The sequence below is a fragment of the Parasteatoda tepidariorum genome, chromosome X1 (assembly GCF_043381705.1).
Source record: "Parasteatoda tepidariorum isolate YZ-2023 chromosome X1, CAS_Ptep_4.0, whole genome shotgun sequence".
NCBI classification, from domain to species: Eukaryota; Metazoa; Arthropoda; class Arachnida; order Araneae; family Theridiidae; genus Parasteatoda; species Parasteatoda tepidariorum.
The window spans coordinates 28770834-28792222 of record NC_092214.1 but is presented as its reverse complement, the minus strand read 5'-3'; the positions used below and the strand labels follow the sequence as shown (position 1 = coordinate 28792222).

The 21389-nt window shown below is 26.5% G+C and overlaps 1 protein-coding gene across 8 annotated transcripts in view; it reads left to right on the top strand.

Moving 5' to 3' along the window:
- Positions 1-21389, top strand: part of LOC107446663 (forkhead box protein P1) — a 241511-nt gene that overhangs the window by 175904 nt on the left and 44218 nt on the right. For all 8 annotated transcript variants that reach the window (XM_071187439.1, XM_016061360.3, XM_071187441.1 and 5 more), the window contains one exon: positions 16835-16963. In XM_071187439.1, coding sequence (XP_071043540.1) covers positions 16835-16963 — 129 coding nt within the window. The remainder of the gene's footprint in view (positions 1-16834; positions 16964-21389) is intronic.

Here is a 21389-nt window from a genome sequence, read left to right as displayed (position 1 = left end):
GACAGGAAACTATATTTGAAGTCTTCTAATTAAAAAAAGAGTCAGTAAATTTTTTTCAATTTTTTTTTTTTCTATACATAAATCTAAATCCATTTTTTGAAGTTACTATTGGAAACAGTTTTTTACATTTAGCATTTGTATACTAGCATAAAATATTGTCTAATAAACTGAAAAATTACTGTAAGCATCTCGCCTTAAAACTTCTAAAAAAGCTAAATTTTTTTAAAAATTTGATATGTTGAGAAACTTTTTATAAATTAAAGTTTTAAAACTACTTACAAACTTAAAATTTGGTAACTAAGTTCAATAAAACGCATTCCATTGAAAAATTTGAAACAGAAATTTTCAAAAATATTAATTAGTTGCTTTATGAGTGAAGAGATTTTGGACACACAATATCCCGTTGATTAACAAGGAGAACGAAGACTCCTCTTTCTGTCTAAATTTTCTAAGGAAAAGTTGTTGAGGGAATTAAAACACTCACTGTAAGAAAAAAAAATAGATTACTCAATATTCACCAATTTTTCTTCGTTTTTGACGAAGTCGTTTCTTGGGAAATGCTCCAAGTGAACAATATGTCGAATTGAAGAGATTACTATTTTCTTCTGTTGGTGGATACGAATTTTCTCAAAAGCATAAAGCTTAATACTAAGTATCGATTACCACAATTCACTTGGAAATGAAACATAATATAAATAGTGAATAAATGAAGGAGATCTCAGCCATTCCTTGAGTTCAAACCTGCTTAATAGCTGGTTACACTGACCCCAGTACTATCCCGATGTATGGTGCAAGCAGTTTAATAATTAGATAAAAAAATAATTTGGAGAACACATATAATACACTGAGATGGTACAAAACTATTTTGTCAAGCATTTTAGAGTTCGAGTTTGGTCGAATTTCTCGTAATTTCGTAATAAATAAATAAAAATGAGGTGCAGCTCAACGATAAAATAAGAATTTTGTCATTTAACTTGTTAGAAATTGTCAAAAATTAGAATTTTTTATCTGTGAGTGTTCCTTACTCGCTTATCCGGAGATTTTGGATCCAAAGATAAAACTTTTTATAACAGCGCTTCAAATTTTTGGTTATGACAATTGCATCTATGACTAAGTTATTTTCTTATGCTCAACAAACAATGCCAGCTAAATATGTCAGTTTTTACAGCCAATAAATATCAATTATACAAGAGAACTAATAAAATGCAAGATCTAGAAAAGTAAAATTACATTTTAACATTTTTGAATTAGTATCAGTGTTAATACCACATTAGTGTGAGTGAATTTACTGCTTCGTTGTTTTTTTACGTTAGCTATTTAAATTTACTTCAATAAAAAGATATTTACGTGAATTATTTTTATACACCTCGCGAATCCCTAGGGGTACGCGAACCACTGGTTGGGGAAACAACGTACTAAAATAAAGTAAAGTAAAATAACTATATCAAGAAGTGATAAAGAAACCATGCCTTAGTTGAATGACGCTAATTATGCCTAAGAAATCGAGTATAAACATCCCTTTGCGTCTTTGTTTTTTGTCACAATTTTCTTTTTTCTGCATTTTTAAGTTTTCTTTTATTATCTTATCTCCGCAGATAATAAATGTAGATTTTATCAGTGAGCGGAAATGGTGCGGCAAGTTGGTGAGAATAACGTCATATCTTTTCCGTGATTATTTTTGTTCTCTACTAAGAAACAATTTTCTTTTTGTTTAATTGAAAACGGGGCATAAAAATAGGTATCAACTGTTTTCATCGCTTTTGTTGTTTATAAGAACTGAGGATGTTTCATTATTATCTTTAGTTTTCAATCGGAACTGGCTTAAGTGAAATTTCTATATTATTGACTAAATTTTGCCAGCCATTTAAATGGAAGAATGTCAGTTTGAATCTGCTACATTATGGAAATATCTCACAAATTTCTCAAACTACTGTGACTAACATATTTATTGATATCTCAACCTAATATGGAATATAGGTAAACTAATGTCGACATGGTACTTAAAATTCTATTATTAAAACTCAAATTTCCATGTAAATTTTGTCAGTTTAGCAAAACTGTTTTATACTTTCATATGCAGTTGCATGAAAACACTCTTCATTGTTAAGTATCAAGTTATTAAATGGAAAATAAATTTATTTATTTGCATTTTAATTGTCACTTAAGACTATTTTTATTCGTTGTTTTCAATAATAAGGACATATTATGTCATTCATGAGAATTCAAACTACATACTTTAATATTCACTTATTATTTGTCATTTTTAATTAACAAACAAACAAACTAGTGATTAGCTTCTAATTAACAAGTGAATGTCTAGTGTGGATACATAGTTGTGGGGCTGCTGTGGACATGTCAATAATAAGCTTTATATAAAAATAATGCAGGTTAATTAAAAGGTAAATCGCTCAATAGGAGGAATATTTAACATTTCACATTATTTTTGTAAAATGTTTAATTAATTTATATAGTTTATATCGATTAACTTTCATGCAATGAAAGATTTAAGAAACTATTCTTTAAAACATTTTACCGAATTTCTTTTTCTTAATTGAATATTTTGTATAAAAATAAGTAAGTATTTAAGCAAACTGTTTAACTATTTTCTTTAATTTTGCTGCTTATAAAAACAGAGGCTGTTTAATCATTTTCTTTTGTTTAAATTTTTTTGGTGCCAGTTTTTAAGACTTGCGTTTTTATTGTAGTACGTTCGTAATTGTTACCATGATTGAAGTCATATTCCGCAAAGATAGGAATGTGCATTGTAAAATTGACTACACTTAAAACTAATAGATTTAAATAAAAAACTTTTTTTAGTTTTATTATATTTTATTATTACGCTTACTCAAGAATAGCAATTTTACAACTGCACGTCGTAATATCAGAAAATAAATTCATTCAAATAAAATGAATCATTACTATTAGTTTATTATGTTCTAAACACCGCTAATCGAATTATCTAGATTTCCAAATCGCAGGTAGTGAAACGTAATTTTATGAGTTATACGAATCCCGCATATTAATTCGTAATTTACGCGATTTAAAAATATCAACTCGCGATTTGTAATTAATGCGTTTTTCAATTTACATTGCTATTCCTATTCTCTTGATTTTAAAACCACATGTCATGAATTATTTTAGTAAATGAACTTTACTTTGTTATCTTACTTAATAAATTGGACAAAATCTAGCCTCATGCATTGTAAAAGAACCGCAGCATGTTTGATTTTTTTTTAATTTAATGAATATTTTAATGTGAAGAATGTTTTATCTTTTAAAAAGCTTTTTTTCTAACTGCCCTAAAATAGCTGTATAATACAAAGAAATAAATTGTTTAAAATACAAATAAAATATCAATCACATCATTGCACTTTTTCCCATACATTATTTTCATTAGTTTTGCCTTTCTTGTAAGCAATTAAACAATTTTTCTTAATTAAAATTATATTTTTTGCCGCAGAAGGCTTATATTACAGATTCTCAATATTGCTCAAAAAACAGAACATTTTTTTAATATGACCCATGAATTTCGATGGGTAGTATTTTGTTTCCAAATAAACGAACAACGATAGAGAAACCAATTTTTTACTGACGTTAAGGGTCTATCGGGGCTAAAGTGAGCCACTCAAAATAATGGAGCTAATTTTAGACACTTATTGGGGTTAATATAAGATGCTCAAACTAACGATGGTAATGTTAGATGCTCAAATTCATAGGGCAAATACGAGACCCTCTAACTGAAACTAATGGAGCAGGGCTAGGGTGAGACAGACCCTCTCATTGGATGAAGGGTAGATACTCCAACTAATGGGACATACGTTGGGAAAACAGAAACTTTTTCTTGTAAAAAAAAGTTTCATTTTTATAATGCAGGTTATACAACGTATGCTGTTATTTATATTCATTAGACTCATATTCAAATTTTTAAAAAAATATCTCAAAAAAAGAATTTTTTTTTTTTTTTGAACTACGAAACTTAAGCCGTTCAACAACTAAACATCAATATAAATAATCGATTTTAATAAAATTAAATATTTTAAGCTTTTAAAATTTGGCGTATATTTAACGTAAGTTACAGATTATCAAAGTTGGAAAGTTACTATGAGACATTGTTTGAAGCTAATGGGACATTATTTGAATATTTATTATAGTCTTACTTTAAATTTATTCACTGTTTTTTATTCATTACTTTTTTTAAAACAAGAAAATTGGCAAATTTGAAGCATAAAATTTCCGAAATTAAACTTATTTAAAAAAAAAATTTTAAAAATGTAGTTTGAAAATTGTATTCATTGAAAATCTTATAATGCGAAGAAATAATAATAAGTTTAAAATAATACAAATTTTTCAAAAATTCCAAACAACAGTAGAAATCACGAAAAAATCCAACAACGATTCTACAAAACAAATCATGGCATATTATACGATTATACGTATTTTCGATATTTTGAATTGACATTACAGTTAATATTGTTATTCAAAATGTGAAGAAAAAAAATATTCTTGACATAAAATTTTTCTTTTCCAAAATATTTCCATATTCTCAAAAATAAATAAAAACTTATATTTTTATTTTTTCCTAAATACAAGTAAACAAATTGTCCACAATATTTGATTAAAAAATAAAACAATACTATTTTTATAGTAACGATTAAATGTCCTTAGAAGTCGGAATGTTAATTTACAGTTGTTCTTTTTATGAGGAATATTTGTCGAGGTTTTTCTGTGAAAGTGCGCCTGCATTATACGTAAGACAGGAAACAGGTGAAGATCTCAATAATACTCGGACGTGTGAGCTACATATCTTTATTTACTATCGAAAATAATTACAAAAGAACAGCTTGGCATATAACTTAAAACGCGATAGCATAGACCAGGGCACTATTGAAGGTGATATACGCAGATGATATTTTAAGTCTTTAGTAACATGTAATATAAGTCATTTTTAAAATTGCTAAACTATAAGTATGCTATCATGCATAACATATTTCCCATCATTTATTTAATCCTTTTCACAATAAATAAAAATCATTAATATGATCGGTTATCTTTTTATTCAATAACCTTGATTTGAGTTTAGGATAAAATTTATTTTTAGACTTTCCCTCTACATCTATCTAACATATCAGCATAGAATTCGAAAACCGTTACATGGTTACTATATGTTTTGATTTTATTAAAATCCATTATATTATTTCTCGCACTTCCTTTTCCGACAACACATTTGAATGCAAAAGGCTAAAAACGGAGCATTGGCAATAATTAAAAACGATTAATAGCGAATACATGGATTCCTTAACTGACCTTAGCAAAAACTATTATAACATCTACGTGGCACTCGTATATTTCATTTCTGGAGAGAGGATGGTGACCTGTGGGGATTGCCTCTACAGCCTTACCCTCCGGGACATTTTCAAAATTAATCATTTTACTGTCCAAATATTCATTTTCGTAAAAAACGTTGGAGCTCCTAAATAACAAAAATATTCTTTTTTATTATTATTAATTCAATCCGACTCGTTACTTAAATAATTGTCTTCTTGAATATATTTGTCTTCATCATCAGAGTGCATAACGTTTTTAAGAAGTGCTTGAAAGTGCTTATTTTCGATCTTCATTTTTTAAAAGCCCTTAAAGGTGCTTTTTTCATTGGGTGTTTTTAAAAAGTGCTTAATTTCCCCTTTTTCAAAATGAGATTTTTCCTTTACCATGTTGATTTTCGCTACGAATTATGCAAAAAGACACGGTTCACATAGTTCTATTCAACGTTTTCACAATTAATTCAACCCAATCTATTTCATCGTCTTGTCAGTCCATAGCGTATGAAAACGCCATTCGTTTTACATGATTTTTGACAATTGTCAAAAACAATGCTAAAAGGGTTTTTTTTTTTGACATGACGGTTAAAACAATATAAAATCATCAATTGTCAAAAAATTTAAAACCCTGCCTAGTTATGATATTTTTTTAAAGTGCTTAAAATATTTTTGAGTGCTTNATCATTTTACTGTCCAAATATTCATTTTTGTTTTGTGAAAAACGTTGGAGCTCCTAAATAACAAAAATATTCTTTTTTATTATTATTAATTCAATCCGACTCGTTATTTAAATAATTGGCTTCTTGAATATATTTGTCTTCATCATAGTGAGATTCCTTTAGATTGAAAATGGACAATTGGATAACAATTTTGTTTAACGATTTATTAACTTCATCAAAACATTTCTTCAAGCACTGTTTTCCACTGACAACCAATTTTTCCTCAATAAATGGTAGTCAACATCGACAGGATAAATAATCTAATTTTGCCTTGCTCCACCAACTACATAATTCTTCCTTTACTAACATATGTTATGATTATGCACATGAGAATGTTAAAACATTCTTATTAAATGGTTCTTATTAAATTTGCGTTCTATCTCTTTTTCTTTCTCTTTCTTAATCTTACCTAACTAAACATTCGCCAGTTTGATTCAAACTCATGCTTACCATCTTAAGAGCCCTGGTGGAGCTTGTAGTTTAATAGTTTGAAGAAGAAAAGAAAAACTTCCCGCGTATAATTTTACTTCATGATTTTACTCCAGGTTTAACTTAACTGAAATCACTTTTCTTTAAGCTTGACATTGTAAAATACCAATGGAAGTGATTTCTCGTATCACTTTAACGTTTTCAAATATTGCGTGGAATAAGTGATCAAACTTAAGAAAAATTAGTTCTCTTATACAACGCCACTTTGTTCGAAATAAATGAAAAAATATATAAAAAAATAACCATATTTTACATTTGAAGTATATGCGTTGAAGGATTTTTTACAATCTAGCACTGATTTAAGTTATCTAAGGTTATATACTTCAGTCTGATTTTTGATGTACATGAGCGAGTTACATCTCCTCATCTTGACACTGTGAAATCTTGTTTCATTAGTAAGAATGTCGATTTTCTAGATAACGACACGAGTTCTTCACCACCTTTCCATAGCACTTGGAAATGCAATAGGAAGCTTTGTTTTTACCTTTAAATTTTTCCCTGTTTTCATTGGTAGTTTTTCTTTTCTGTTCAATTAGATTATGACACTAGCGAGTGTTCAGAATGAGAGCCTATTTCTGAGCGCTGAAAACTTTCCCCCTTTTTAATTTTTGAAACAAATAAAATTTTTACGCTATCAAGTATGATAGAAAAACAATTTTTTTCTTTTGGCACATAGTAGACTTTAATGCTGAATATCAATTTTACAATTTTTTAAATTATTTGAAATAATTTTTTTACGATAACAATTCTAAATTCGAAAAGTTTTTTATAATTAATTTATTACCAGTTTACGAACTGGGAAGCACACCTGGCTACAAATAAAATTTAAAATTCATTTTAAAAAAAGTACTTGATTTCGCTTTTTTAGTTTATTGTTTCCCGGCAATTTCCAAAAAATAACTTTTAAATTTGGCATACGGATTTTTTCTTTTTACTCGCTCATATAAATTTGTTGCAATAAGTATGCTAAAACTACATAGAGAAATTATACTACTGAATGGTAAAAACATTTCTGGTAAAAAAAAAATGCAATTTTGGTTAATAAAACTGAAATATACGATATTTAAATGATGTATGTGATAGTTTTTCCATTTATATGGTAACGGGTTACCCTGAAATTCTGGTTTCCATAATTATAGCTCTTATTACTACACATTTAGTAAAAAATACGTAACTGAAAAGTAAATTTTAACAAATAAATGGTTTTTATGCCATGTTCTAAGCTATCATAATAAAATTATCAAATTTTACCACATTTACAACATTTTATCAAATATTATAATACCATGGTTTTAGTTAATTTTGCCAAAATCATTACCAAAGCACTTTGCTAAAAATTACCAAACTTTTTAGCTTTCCCTTAGAGTCAGAAACATGGTAAATTTCACCATATTCTGATAGTTTTGACTGTGCTTTTTTTTTCTCAGGATAACTTTTAAAATTTTTCACAACTTAACATCTTATTGAAGTTACTTTATTAATGTACAATCCATTCGAAAATACAACAAATTATTTTATAAATGCCTCAATTTCAATGTTCTATAATCAATGTCTTAATAACAATTTCAATATAACTCATATGAATTTGCACATTTATTACATGTGCATATATTTACGTTTTTATTAACATATTCTATTTTTTTATGTAAAGCACAATTTTAATATGAACTTGCATATTTATTATACGTGCATATATTGACGTGTTCATTAGCATATTCTAATTTTTATTTATGGATTATTTATAATACTTTCCCATAATTACATAAATTTGTTCTTAACTGTAAATCCTTACAAATTCTCAATAAAATTTTAATTAAATTTGTTAATAAAAATAATTGTAAAGTTTTGATCTGCAAAACTTTAACACTTATTAAGTAATCTTTTTCATTCTTCACTAATTTTTTTTTTCTTTCAGACAATTGTCGTTGTTAAATCTTTTTTTTAACAATTTACTTACCTATCATCGCATTTATTCTTATCTATTTTTTTTAATTCAATGTTCTTTAATCAATGTCTTAATAATAAAATTTATTATTTCGCATCAATTATTTATGACAACTTTTGATGGTGCGACTGTCGCAAAAATATGATAAAACTTGTTTAATTTTAGTCTAAAATGTTATAGTATGTTTTTCTCTGTGAGTTGATAGATACGGCAAGTTATTGATACACAGGATGTATCCATATCTTAGATTGTTAACCCCAAATGACCTGAGTAAACATATTTATTTTCGGATAAGTTTCAGTATCCTATCTGTGATGCTTTTTACGATCTAAGCCTTTCAATTAGAAATACTTTGTTTTTATACAGATAACTCTTCTTTTAATGTAAAACACAATTTTAATTTAATTTTAATTATGAACTTGCACATTTATTATACGTGCATATATTGACGTTTTTATTAACATATTCTTATTTTTATTTATTGAGTATTTAAAATACTTCCCCCATAAATTTATTCTTAACCGTAAATCCTTACAAATTTTCAATGAAATTTGAATTAAATTTGTTCATAAAAATATTTGTAAAGTGTTGAACTGCAAACTTTTATACTTATTAAGTAATCTTTTTCATTCATTATAAAACTTTTTTTCTTTCAGACAATTGTCGTTGTCAAATCAATGTTTTTTCAATTTACTTACATATCATTACACACTTAAATGAAGTGTGTAAGTAAAAAATAAAAAGTAAATAAATAAATAAATACATTCATTTCATTTATTCTTATCTCTGTTTATTATTTTTTTAAATTTTTATATGCATTTCATCACGTGATTAAAAGAAATTTAAGTAAAAAACAAATACTTACATTTCATTCATCCTTATCTATATTTATTTATTCTTTTGGTTCTGAAACTAGTATTTATTCCAAACACAGTATTAACATAGGGATAATGTGTACTTAAATACACAAATAAAAAAATATTTTTAACTTATTGTAACATTGTATTTACAATGCTTAGTTTTATTTGACGGATTTTCTTTTTTTTTTTTTTTTTTTTGAGACGGAGTCTTGCTCTGTCANTTTTTTTTTTTTTTTTTTTTTTTGTTTTACACTATAGAGTTTTGGTCAACCTATGGAAGGTATTCTGGCCTTTCTGTGCGTTTCATTCATTTATTTATTAATTAACTTATTTATTTATTAATTAACTTATTTATTTTTCTTTGTAAAGTTTGTCCCCATTGTTTGTCCTCATTCGAGCTTAAGTTTAATTTTACCATATTTATCTGTTTTATTTTTCTTGCAATTTATTGCAATAAAGATTTTGCAATAAAAAATATTTGAATACTTGCATGCAACTCAGTTCAATATTCCTCTCTTTTCTTTTCTTTTTTTTCATATTTCAAATCATGTAAGAATAAATTCTACAAAAAAATGTGAATATTAAATTAATAGCATGTAAAATTACGATTAAGATTCAGAAATCAAATATGTTAAACCTATTCTTTTCTTATTAGTTTATAGTGTATTTTAACTAAATTTTATTATTATGAACAAAACAATTTCATCCAATACACGAAAACCACAATTTATTCAATGCCTGACAGAAAGGCAATTGTATTCAATTCAAAGCGCTGACTCTCTTTTTCTTTTCGTTGTTTTTTTTTTTTTNTTTTTTTTTTTTTTTTTTTTTTTTTTTTTTTTTTTTTTTTTTTTTTGTGATAAACATACTAAATTAGTTTTAAAATAGAGTAAAATTATGCATTATTTAACTACATTTCTAATTAACAATCGACATTACTGAGTTTGATTACAGACTTTTACACACCAGTGTATAACAGCAAATAAAGAATGAAGAAAAATATATTAATATGTCCGTATTAGTGGCAAAATTTTTCAAAAATATTAATTAGTTGCTTCACGAGTAGGAAGATTTTGGACATACAATATCCCGTCGGTTAACACGGAGAAAGAAGACTCCCCTTTCTGTCTAAATAAAATAAAATATTGTCTAATAAACTGAAAAAGTACTGTAAACATCTCGCCTTAAACCTTCTAAAAAAGCTATTTTTTTAAAAAATTTGATTGGTTGAAAAGCTTTTTATAAATTCAAGTTTTAAAACTACTTACAAACTTAAAATTTGGCAACTAAGTTCAATATAACACATTCCAATGAAAAATTTGAAACAGAGTTTTTACAAATATTAATTAGTTGCTTCATGAGTAAGGAGATTTTGGACATACAATATCCCGTCGGTTAACACGGAGAAAGAAAACTCCCCTTTCTGTCTAAATTTTCTAAGGAAAAGTTGTTGAGGGAATTAAAACACTCATTGTAAGAAAAAAAAAATAGATTACTCAATATTCACCAATTTTTCTTCGTTTTTGACGTAACTGTTTCTTGGAAAATGCTCCAAGAGAACTAACCATCCGTCAAATTAAAGAGATTACTATTTTCTTTTATTGGTGGATACGAGTTTTCTCAAAAGCATCGATTACCACAATTGATTTGGAAATAAAACATGATATAAATAGTGTATAAATGAAGGAGCTCTCAGCCATTCCTTGAGTTCAAACCTGAAAAACCTGCTTAATAGCTGGTTACACTAACCCCAGTACTATCCCAGTATATGGATGTATTATATATGTATTTTGTTATTAATATGCCCGTATCTTTCAGTGATTATTTATTAATTAAGATTAAAAATACATAACATGATAAAAGCAAAATAAACATGCTAAGTTTTGCATTTGTATCAATTTAGTTTGTTTGTTTTTACTATTTATCAAAGCTCGCTTTTCTTTAATTATTATTATTCCATCTCTTTTTTTTCTTAAAATTTGAATTTAAAAAACGTTATCATTCACTTACAGAATGACTAATTAATGTCTAAACATTTTATTTTAATTAATTATTCTTTTTCGTGACAATATATTCATAATAGAATAAATTCATTGCTGACCAAAATCAAATATGAACTATTTAATTATTAAAATAAATAGTTAAACTTTTCTTTGAGAGGTTCTTTTTTATTTCTTTTTTCAAAAAGCTTTTTGAGTAAAATAAAAAAAGCAAAGAAATTATCAATTTTTTTTATATTTTTCAAACGTATTTAAAATTTCTTTACATCAAATATGTTACTTAATTACGATGTTAATTGTTAATTTAAATAAGANAATTTTTTTTTTTTTTCTTTTTCTTTTTTTTTGTTCTACACTAGAGTTTTGATCAACCTATGGAAGGTATTCTGGCCTTTCTGTGTGCTTCATCCATGTATTTATTTATTAACTTATTTATTTATTAATTAACTTATTTATTTTTCGTTGTGTAAAGCTTGTTCCCACTGTTTGTCCTCATTCGAGCTTAAGTTTAATTTCACCATATTTATCAATTTTATTTTTCTTGCAATTTATTGCAATAAAGAAATTGCAATAAAGAAAATTTGAATAATTGCATGCAGCTCAATTCAATATTCCTCTCTTTTCTTTTTTTTCATATTTCAAATCATGCAAGAACAAATTCTACAAAAAAAAATGTGAATATTAAATTAATAGCATGTAAAATTACGATTAGGATTCAGAAATTAAATATATTAAACCTATGCTTATTAGTTTATAGTGTATTTTAACTAAATTTTATTATTATGAACAAAAAAATTTCATCCAATACACGAAAACCACAATTTATTCAATTCATGACAGAAAGGAAATTATATTCAATTCAAAACGCTGACTCTCTTTTTCTTTTTTTTCTTCTTTTTTTTGATAAACATACTAAATTAGTTTTAAAATAGAATAAAATTATGCATTATTTAACTACATTTTAAATTGGCAATCTACATTACTGAGTTTGACTACAGACTTTTACACACCAATGTATAACATCAAATAAAGAATGAAGAAAAATATATTAATATGTCCGTATTAGTAGCAAAATTTTTCAGAAATATTAATTAGTTGCTTAACGAGTAAGGAGATTTTGCACTTACAATATCCCGTCGGTTAACACAGAGAAAAAAGACTCCCCTTTCTGTCAAAATTTTCTAAGGAAAAATTGTTTAGAGAATTAAAACACTCACTGTAAGAAAAAAAATAGATTACTCAATATTCACCAATTTTTCTTCGTTTTTGACGAAGCCGTTTCTTGGGAAATGCACCAAGTGAACAATCTGTCAAAATGAAGAGATTACTATTTTCTTTTATTGGTGGATACGAGTTTTCTCAAAAGCATCGATTACCACAATTGATTTGGAAATAGAACATGATATAAATAGTGTATAAATGAAGGAGCTCTCAGCTATTCCTTGAGTTCAAACCTGAAAAACCTGCTTAATAGCTGGTTACACTTACCCCAGTACTATCCCGACGTATATGGATGTATCATACATGTATTTTGTTATTAATATGTCCGTATCTTTCAGTGATTATTTATTAATTAAGATTAAAAATACATAACATGATAAAAGCGAAATAAACATACTAAGTTCTGCATTTGTATCATTTTAGTTTGTTTATTTCTACTATTTATCTAAGCTCGCTTTTTTTTTAATTATTATTATTCCATCTCTTTTTTTTTTTCTTAAAATTTGAATTTAAAAAACGTTATCATTCACTTACAGAATGATTAATTAATGTCTAAACATTTTATTTTAATTAATTATTCTTTTCCGTGACAATATATCATTCATAATGGAATAAATTCATTACTGACCGAAATCAAATATGAAATATTTAATTATTAAAATAAATAGTTAAATTTTTTTTTTGAGAGGTTCTTTTTTTATTTCTTTTTTCAAAAAGCTTTTTGAGTAAAATTAAAGAAGCAAAGAAATTATTAATTTTTTTTTAATATTTTTGAATGTATTTAAAATTTCTTTACATCGAATATGTTACTTAATTACGATGTTAATTGTTAACTTAAATAAGAATATTGGTTGTTAAATAAATGAAGGGATAAATTAAAAAATTAAGGTTTTTTAATTTCTGCAATGAAAAAGTTATTAGTTTCAATTATATACTCTCGATATTGAATTATATTTTCTCGATATTGATTTATATTTTCTCGATATTCCATTCGTGAACGAAATCGGCTTAATTAATAAGTTAGAATTCCCTCCACGAAAACAACTTCTGTTGATTAAACCTTCCTCTAGATGGCGACACAGTTTACGAGCTATAATTTGTGGTAAAATGTTTTTGACTAAACATACTCAAATTGTTTAGTTTTAAAAATCTTGTAAAAACATTTCTTTTAAAATTAATAACCTTAACTTTCATCAAAACAGCTTTAATTCTAAGCGGATTCATTCGACAATTTTATAGAGTAAAAATAATTATGCCTACTAGCGAATGTTGGAAAATTGAAAACTGTAACTTTTCCAAAAAATATTTTTTACTTATTAGTTAAAAAAAAAAAATTGGTTTTTATAATATCTTTATCTGATGTTCACACATTAAAACTATTTTCATTGTTGGCTATTTGAAATTAATGCACATTTTGTGTTATCTTTTTAGTATATTATTTAATACACTATATTATGTAATGTGCTATACTTTAAATATTATTTAAAGAAAATTTAAAAAAGACAACCCGAAAAAAAATTTAATTATACTTTTCACTGGATCTTATACTGAGTGACTAAATTAATTTTGTAAATCAAAAATCTATTATTTTTATTGTTCTTATTTCTGATAAAGATAAAAATTTGAGGGCACTTGCTATTAAACTCGCTAGAGTAATAATTTTTAACAATAAACGTGATGTTAAAATAAAGTCGAATTTTAAAAATTCAAATAAACATTTAAAAAACTAATGCTTTAACCTAGTTATACTTGAGAATTTATGATTCAAATGAAGAAAAAAAATTCCATATATATATAATTTTTGAAATATATTTTTTGCTTAAAAATCGATTTTGTAATTTTAAAAAAATTATTAAAACCAATTATTATCCAATAGTTCTAAACAAAATGGTTCTTTAATTTAAATTATGTACACGTATTAAAAATCTATAAATTCCGAAAAAAAAACTTAAGAACTGTTAAATTTAGTTAGCAATTCTATTTCAAATGCTTACTTTTCTTTATATGGCTTAAAATTTTTTAAATGATTCTTTTTTGTCTGAATCAATTTTCGCGAATTGCCGTATTGCTTTTCCCCCACTTTTTTGAGGTAAACATAAGATATTTTAAATAAGTTGAACTTTCGCCTGTAGAAATTTAAATAAGCCTTATAATTTTCCTTTATTGAAATCTTTTATATAAGTAAACGTCTGGTCTCCAAAATAAAATAAAAAATATTAATAACTGAATTGTTGTTATTTTATTTGGTTACATTTTTTCAACATAACTCTTTAAAATGAAGTGGAAAACTAACATAGGCGTCCTTTTTAATTTTGAATTCATCGTCATCTACAGAAGAAAAAAAATTTAGGTGAAAAATACATCAAGAGAATTTTCTTTGAATTACTGTATAGAGACTTATTGAAAATTACCCACAAACACTAAAAACTTTTATATTTTATCGTGAAAGGTTTTATATGACTATCCTAAAACATTTTAGAAATGGACGATTTTAAAACCAGAGAATGAGACGAATTAAAAACACATCAATACTTTGCATATTATTTTTCGTATAATAAATTGAAACACTTTTTTACAATTTTTCCAAAATTTTCCAAAATTATTAATTATGAGGGGATAGATGCTGTTTTAAAAATAATCTTGTTATATAAAGAATGTATTAATTAATTGAAAAATAATAAAACAGTAGAGCCTTGTCTTTACATTTTGTAGTGAAGCATTTTCAATGACTATTTCATATTTCCATGCTGCGGATACTACTATGCTACTTTTGAAACTATGAACCTCATATAAACAATGTCCTAGTTAAAACTCCGTGTAGTCTATTCTTTACAATTTAAACTAGTACGTTTTTGACAATTATTTCAAATCTCCATTCCATTAATTAAGTTGGTTTTAAAACAATGTACTAATGAAAAACCATTTCAATATATTCTTCACGTTTTAAAGTAAACCAAATTTGACCATTGTCTCGAATTTTTATATGGTGAATTAAACTAGATTTGAAACTAGGCACCTCATGTTACATATTTTAAACAAGTATCTTAAATCTTCTTGCAGTATATTAAGCTGTTTTTGAAACTATGCACAGTACGTAATGCGCTATTTACAAACCAGTAAAGTCTATTTTTTACATTTTTATCAGTTATTTTTCACGATTGTTTTACAAGTACTTGAAGTAGATGGCTTTTAAACTTATATAAAAAAATACTAATTAAAAAATATTTGGAAAATTGATTATTTTTATATTGCCAATGAGACGTTTATCATCATTATTTCAAACTTTTTAGAATGGATCGAGTTCGTTTCCAAACAACGACACAGACAATATATTTATGAAAAAAAATCCACAAGCCGATTAACTACATTTTAAAGTTAACGTTTACCACGATTATCTGAAAACTCTTTAATTGAGCATGAGCTCGTTTTCAAACTAAGAGCTCCGTACAAGCAATATATTACTAGAAAATCCATTTTACTTTTTGTTTTTTTGTTAGATTTTAAATTAAATATTTTTCATCTGAAACTTTTTTGCGGGGATTATTTAATGTAATGTAAGCAACTTATATACAGGATATCTTTAATCAGTCTAACTGTATTTAAAGATTTATAACAGAAAAATGATTTAATTTGAATAAATAATTCGTGCAGAAAAATAATGCATGAGGCACAAATTTTTGCTTCTAGTATTTCTGGCTTTTTTTTTAAACTTTTTCAATAGATATTTTAATTGATAACACTGCTGATAACTAACTCCTTAATAAAATAATTGCACTTCAAATTACGAATTTGAACCTTTAGCTATCTTTTAATGAACAAAAGTCGTCTTATAACATTTTCATAATGTTCACCATCAGCTGTAAGCCAAATTACATTCCAGAAACCTATCAATTGAGCAAAAGAATATTGACACACAAATACTAGAACCCGCTAGCATTTTATAAGTATTCAAACCCACAACTATAAACATTCATGTTACTTAAAAAAATCCAACACGTGTATCAAAACACACCGGAAAGAAGGTTTGAGAGAACTCGGAGCGCTATCTGTAGATAAATGGGAAACTAAAACCAGGAATTCACCAAAGAAAAATTTATAGCCAGCACATGAACTTGCTCTAAAAATTATTATTCTTATTTTTATTTTTAAAAAATTTCAACCGTTTTCTTGTCATTAATTTCTTGAAAGCCGTGATTTTAATTTAGGACACTCTGCTTATGTAACAAATGATAAAAGTGATGGATTAATTAACGTAATTAACTAAATACAATTATTTTTTTAGGATGAGGAGATGATGAGCCACGAGAGTTATAGTGAGAACTCTGCCATCAATTTATCCACCACACAAACAAGTCGAGGGTCCTCATCAGCTGCTAATGGAACTGGAGATTCAGAAGATAGTCAAAGCTCAGTAAGTACTGCACTGCACTCTAAAAAAATTCACTGCTATTTACCGGCAAAAAGTGTTCAGTCATTGACTTTAAAAATAAATTTGCATTACATTACACCCTGACACATTCTTAAAGCATAGATCTTTTGCCCTGTTTTCAGTTAGTTTGAATGTGGTAGAAAGAACGCAAAAGGCAAAAACAAGCTGGGACCATAAAAATACAGGTCTGCTCGAAAATTTTTACTCGTAAAATATATAGCCACTGACCGTAATTTAACATTATTACTGTTTCACTCTGGGCCTTGTCGTTGTTTGAGACTTAGATGGTTTGTTTGTCGAACCAAGACGAAACGCTTAACGAATGCAAAACGATGGAGAGAGTTGTGTGTTCGTTGTCACTACTGTATATGAAGTGGAAGTGAAATGTTCAATGATGCCTGATGGATTCGAACCTGGGATCTTTTGCTTGTAGCCAGATGCTACAATCGTCATAGAAAGGGTGTACACTCTTGTCTGTCAATAGAAAGAACTCCCCACGCCATTCATTTGGAGCAGTGTCTGTTACGAGGTTTAACTATTTGATGTAAGAGTATTGGGTCAATATTTAAGAAGGTTTTGGGCTTGGGCGGGCGAGAGAAGGGGAATCAGGTGAAAGAGTAAAATGCTGCATTTTTTGTTATTATTCCAGCAACTGGCCTTATACTTTGTAGCGAGAGGAGTTCTTTCTATAGACAAATTAAAGAGATCTCATTAGAAACAAAAGTTTGAATTTCTTTAACAGCCCCCTCTAAAAAGGTGCCATTTGCTATAAAACTAGTATTCTGAGAGTTTCAGTCAAAATAATAAAGTATAATAATAATAAAGAAAAACATGATTTTTCTCAAAAAAAAATGAAACGCTTTCTGTTATAAATTCCGAACGAAGAGTTTTGGAAACACAAATTTGGACTTATTTTGTTATTAATGCTTTTAGCTTAAATTTTTATATGTTTTTCTTCATGAACTCATCTTTTCGTAATACCGAACTAGTTTATTTATTTACTTGTGATTTTTTTCATGACATATATTTGAGATATCTCTTCTCGGAGAATTAAGGTAAAATTACCGCACTACATGGTAATTAAATATCTCTGGTTAAAAAAAACAGCAACATAATTTTGGTAAATAAAACCAAAATATGCAGTAATTAAATCATCAATTTCGTAATTTTTCTATTCATATAGTAACGGTTTACCGATAATTCTGCTTTTCAAAATTATAGTTCTTATTGCCACACATTTAATAAAAATGCAAATCTGAAAAGCAAATTTGGCCGAATAAATGGGTTTTATGCCATGCTCTAACGTATCATGATTAAATTACCAAATTTTACCACAATTACAAAATTTTGTCACACATATATAAAACTATATTTCATTGTTTATTTTACGAAAATCATTACAAACGCTCTTCGGCAAAAATTACCGAGCTTTTTAGTGTTTTCATAGAGCCAGAAACACGATAAATGTTACTATTTTCTGGTTGTTCTGACCATATTTCTCTCAGTGTATTTTAAACAATTTTTACGCAAGCTTCATTTTGCAATTGCAGCGCATTTATGCACCACAATACAATATCCTGTATGTCAATCGATTTAATAATTTTTTTTGAATAAAAGATTGGGGCTCGAATTTGGTATCATTAAATTCATCTTTTAAAAATATTTCTTAAGTGTATGTTAAATGCGCATTATTTCATACGTGTCTTAGATTTTTGATCCAAAGTGTACAAATCTCGAGGTTAACCGTTTCCACACAATTTGGAGTTTCATGCATATTTTCATACAACTGAACCAAATGAATTTTTGAAAGTAATATCGATTACTTCGTTTTCGTTTAATATCGTTACTACTTTTGAAAGTAATATCGTTTAAGTAGGATGTTTAAAAAAATTTCGATTTTACCGAAATCCTAGAGTGGCCTAACCACTAGATATTCTAAAATTTAAGAAGAAGATGTATAAAAATAAGTAGAAAATATTTTTAAAAAATAATTAGAAGATATTTTAGTCCGATAAATGTTTTTTACTCTCAAATTGTTATTTAATTCACCTCGGTATAAAAGTAAATGTTGAAAAAGAATACTTTGTTTAAATTTAAACCAACAAATCTTAAACGGTGGGATAAAAAGAAACAAATTAAATAGCAAAACACATCATTAAAAAGAACAGTGAACTTCGCAATTTAAGGCATTATTGATTAAAAACTGCATCAACCAATTCAATTTTTCCAACAACGAATTAAACAAATACTTTTTTTCTTATTTCTTTCCAATGATGCTTAAACATTTAAAATAAATCAATTTTTAAAGTTTATGAAGTTTTTTTTTTTCAATTAGAATTCTCCTATCGACACAATTCGTTTTGATACCGCTAATTTTATATCGAAGAGCCGATTAGCAGACGCACCGAAACATGTTAAGTAAATAAAGGCATCGCCTAAATTTGAAAACAATTTACTCTGAATCTTTCAACACCCTCTCCTACAATCGTTTGAAGAACTGTTGAATCTTCAAATCAGTAGTTCTAATAGAAAAATAAGGGAATAAATGCTCTGCAAATACGTCGCAACCATCCCCTAATCACGCCTATTTTGCAAATAGATGTCATTAGGCGAACACATTAAACTTAATAACATAATAACGGAGCATCGGACCAATAAGGGAAGAAAATAAACGAATTTTACAAATAAAGCGGATTTTGGAGATGCAATGAGAACATATGGAGGCGACAATTCGTTTTCAATTCTTTAAGCACATCGATGAAATGTCTTTTTAAATAAAGAGAATTTCTCTTTTTTATTCTTTCAACATGGCTAATTGTTTAAAATTTACACCTGTCTTTGTAATGGAATTCTAATGGTAAAAGAATTCCATTATAAATACAATTTCCTACGCGAATTATCGGTTATATAGAAATTGCTATTTGTTTTAATGACCCGAAGGGAATTTTTTCAAAAATAATTTAATTTCGAATGATTTTAAATAGACCATTTCGTTTATTAATGTTGAAAATCATGGAATCAAAATAATACTTAAAATATATTGCACCTGTTTCTGATTGTTTACTTTGATGCTTTCTTAATCCTCGTATCATTGCGTTCCTTTTAGATTAATTTTGCTTAAGCTTTTCCCAGTTTTTAAATGCAGGATCCAACTCTTAAAGATGTAATTATATTCTTTCGGTATTTTAATTAATTATCTGATTAACTTATAAAATTGTCTCCTTTTCTAAACATGAAACAAAATAAAGATTTAATTGAATTAAAACAATTTCTACATATATTTCGGTAATGAATTATCTATAAAAGATCCAGGACACCAAAATTTTAAAAAACCTGAGTTTTTTTTTTGTGTTACTTAAAATAATTGAATTATTTATTTTTCACGTGTAAAAAATTAGGATTTTATCTTAATTAAAACTTAATTAGACTTCTCTCCATTTCGACAGAGATTAAGAAGACTTTTTCTCTCCTTGACTATTTATTATTATTATTATTATTATTATTTTAAATGTAAGGATGCATTTTATAACCTATTAGACATAAATGCATAAAGTTTAGATCATATGTTTTAGTTTCTTTGGGATTTTTGGATTTTATTTTGTAATTAAAATTGCTTGTATTAATTTTATAACCATAACTTTTTAAACACCAATAGCGAAAGCTGTTAAATGCAAATTAAAGTATGTTTTTAAGTTTTTGCAACGTTTATATTTTAAGATATTTGCTTAAATTTTTTGTTTCACTCAAAATAAACTAAAAAAATTTAATATTGTATCATAGAATTGTCAGTTGTAATAAAAATGTGAGACACCAGTTTATGAAATTTTTTGAGTTTGAAATTTTTTTAATAAACTATAAAATATTTGTGAGCTTTTTGTCTACACTTTTTGTATGATGCAACAGTATTAAAAAATTTATAACAATATAGATGCATCTTTAAGAGAACATTAAAAATGTGATCAGAGAACTTGTTTTAATGTCGTAAATTTTATGTATATTAAAAATTCTAAAACTTGTGTGAAAAATTTAGTACTAATTCGTGTGAACGTAACTTTTTGTTATGGTGAAAGTTCCTTTTAGGGTTGTCGCTAGGTTCTAAATCTGTGTCCTAGGCATCATTAATGTGCCTTTCAAGAAAAAACAAGGTCTCAATTGTACTAAAAGTCTGAAATGTTACAAAAACGTGCATGAAAATAAATAATGAAAATATGCTTTAAACTAATTAAAAGTCAAATATAAAGAACTCAAATTATTAATTTCGTACAGTTTACTAAACTAATTATTAAAACCTTAAATCAATATTATAAATTTGCTATAAGAAAATATAAGTCTCAATTAGTTTATGAGATAAGGTGAAAATGTAATGGAGAATCTTATAAAAAAAATTTATTTTAAAACAAACCACGAA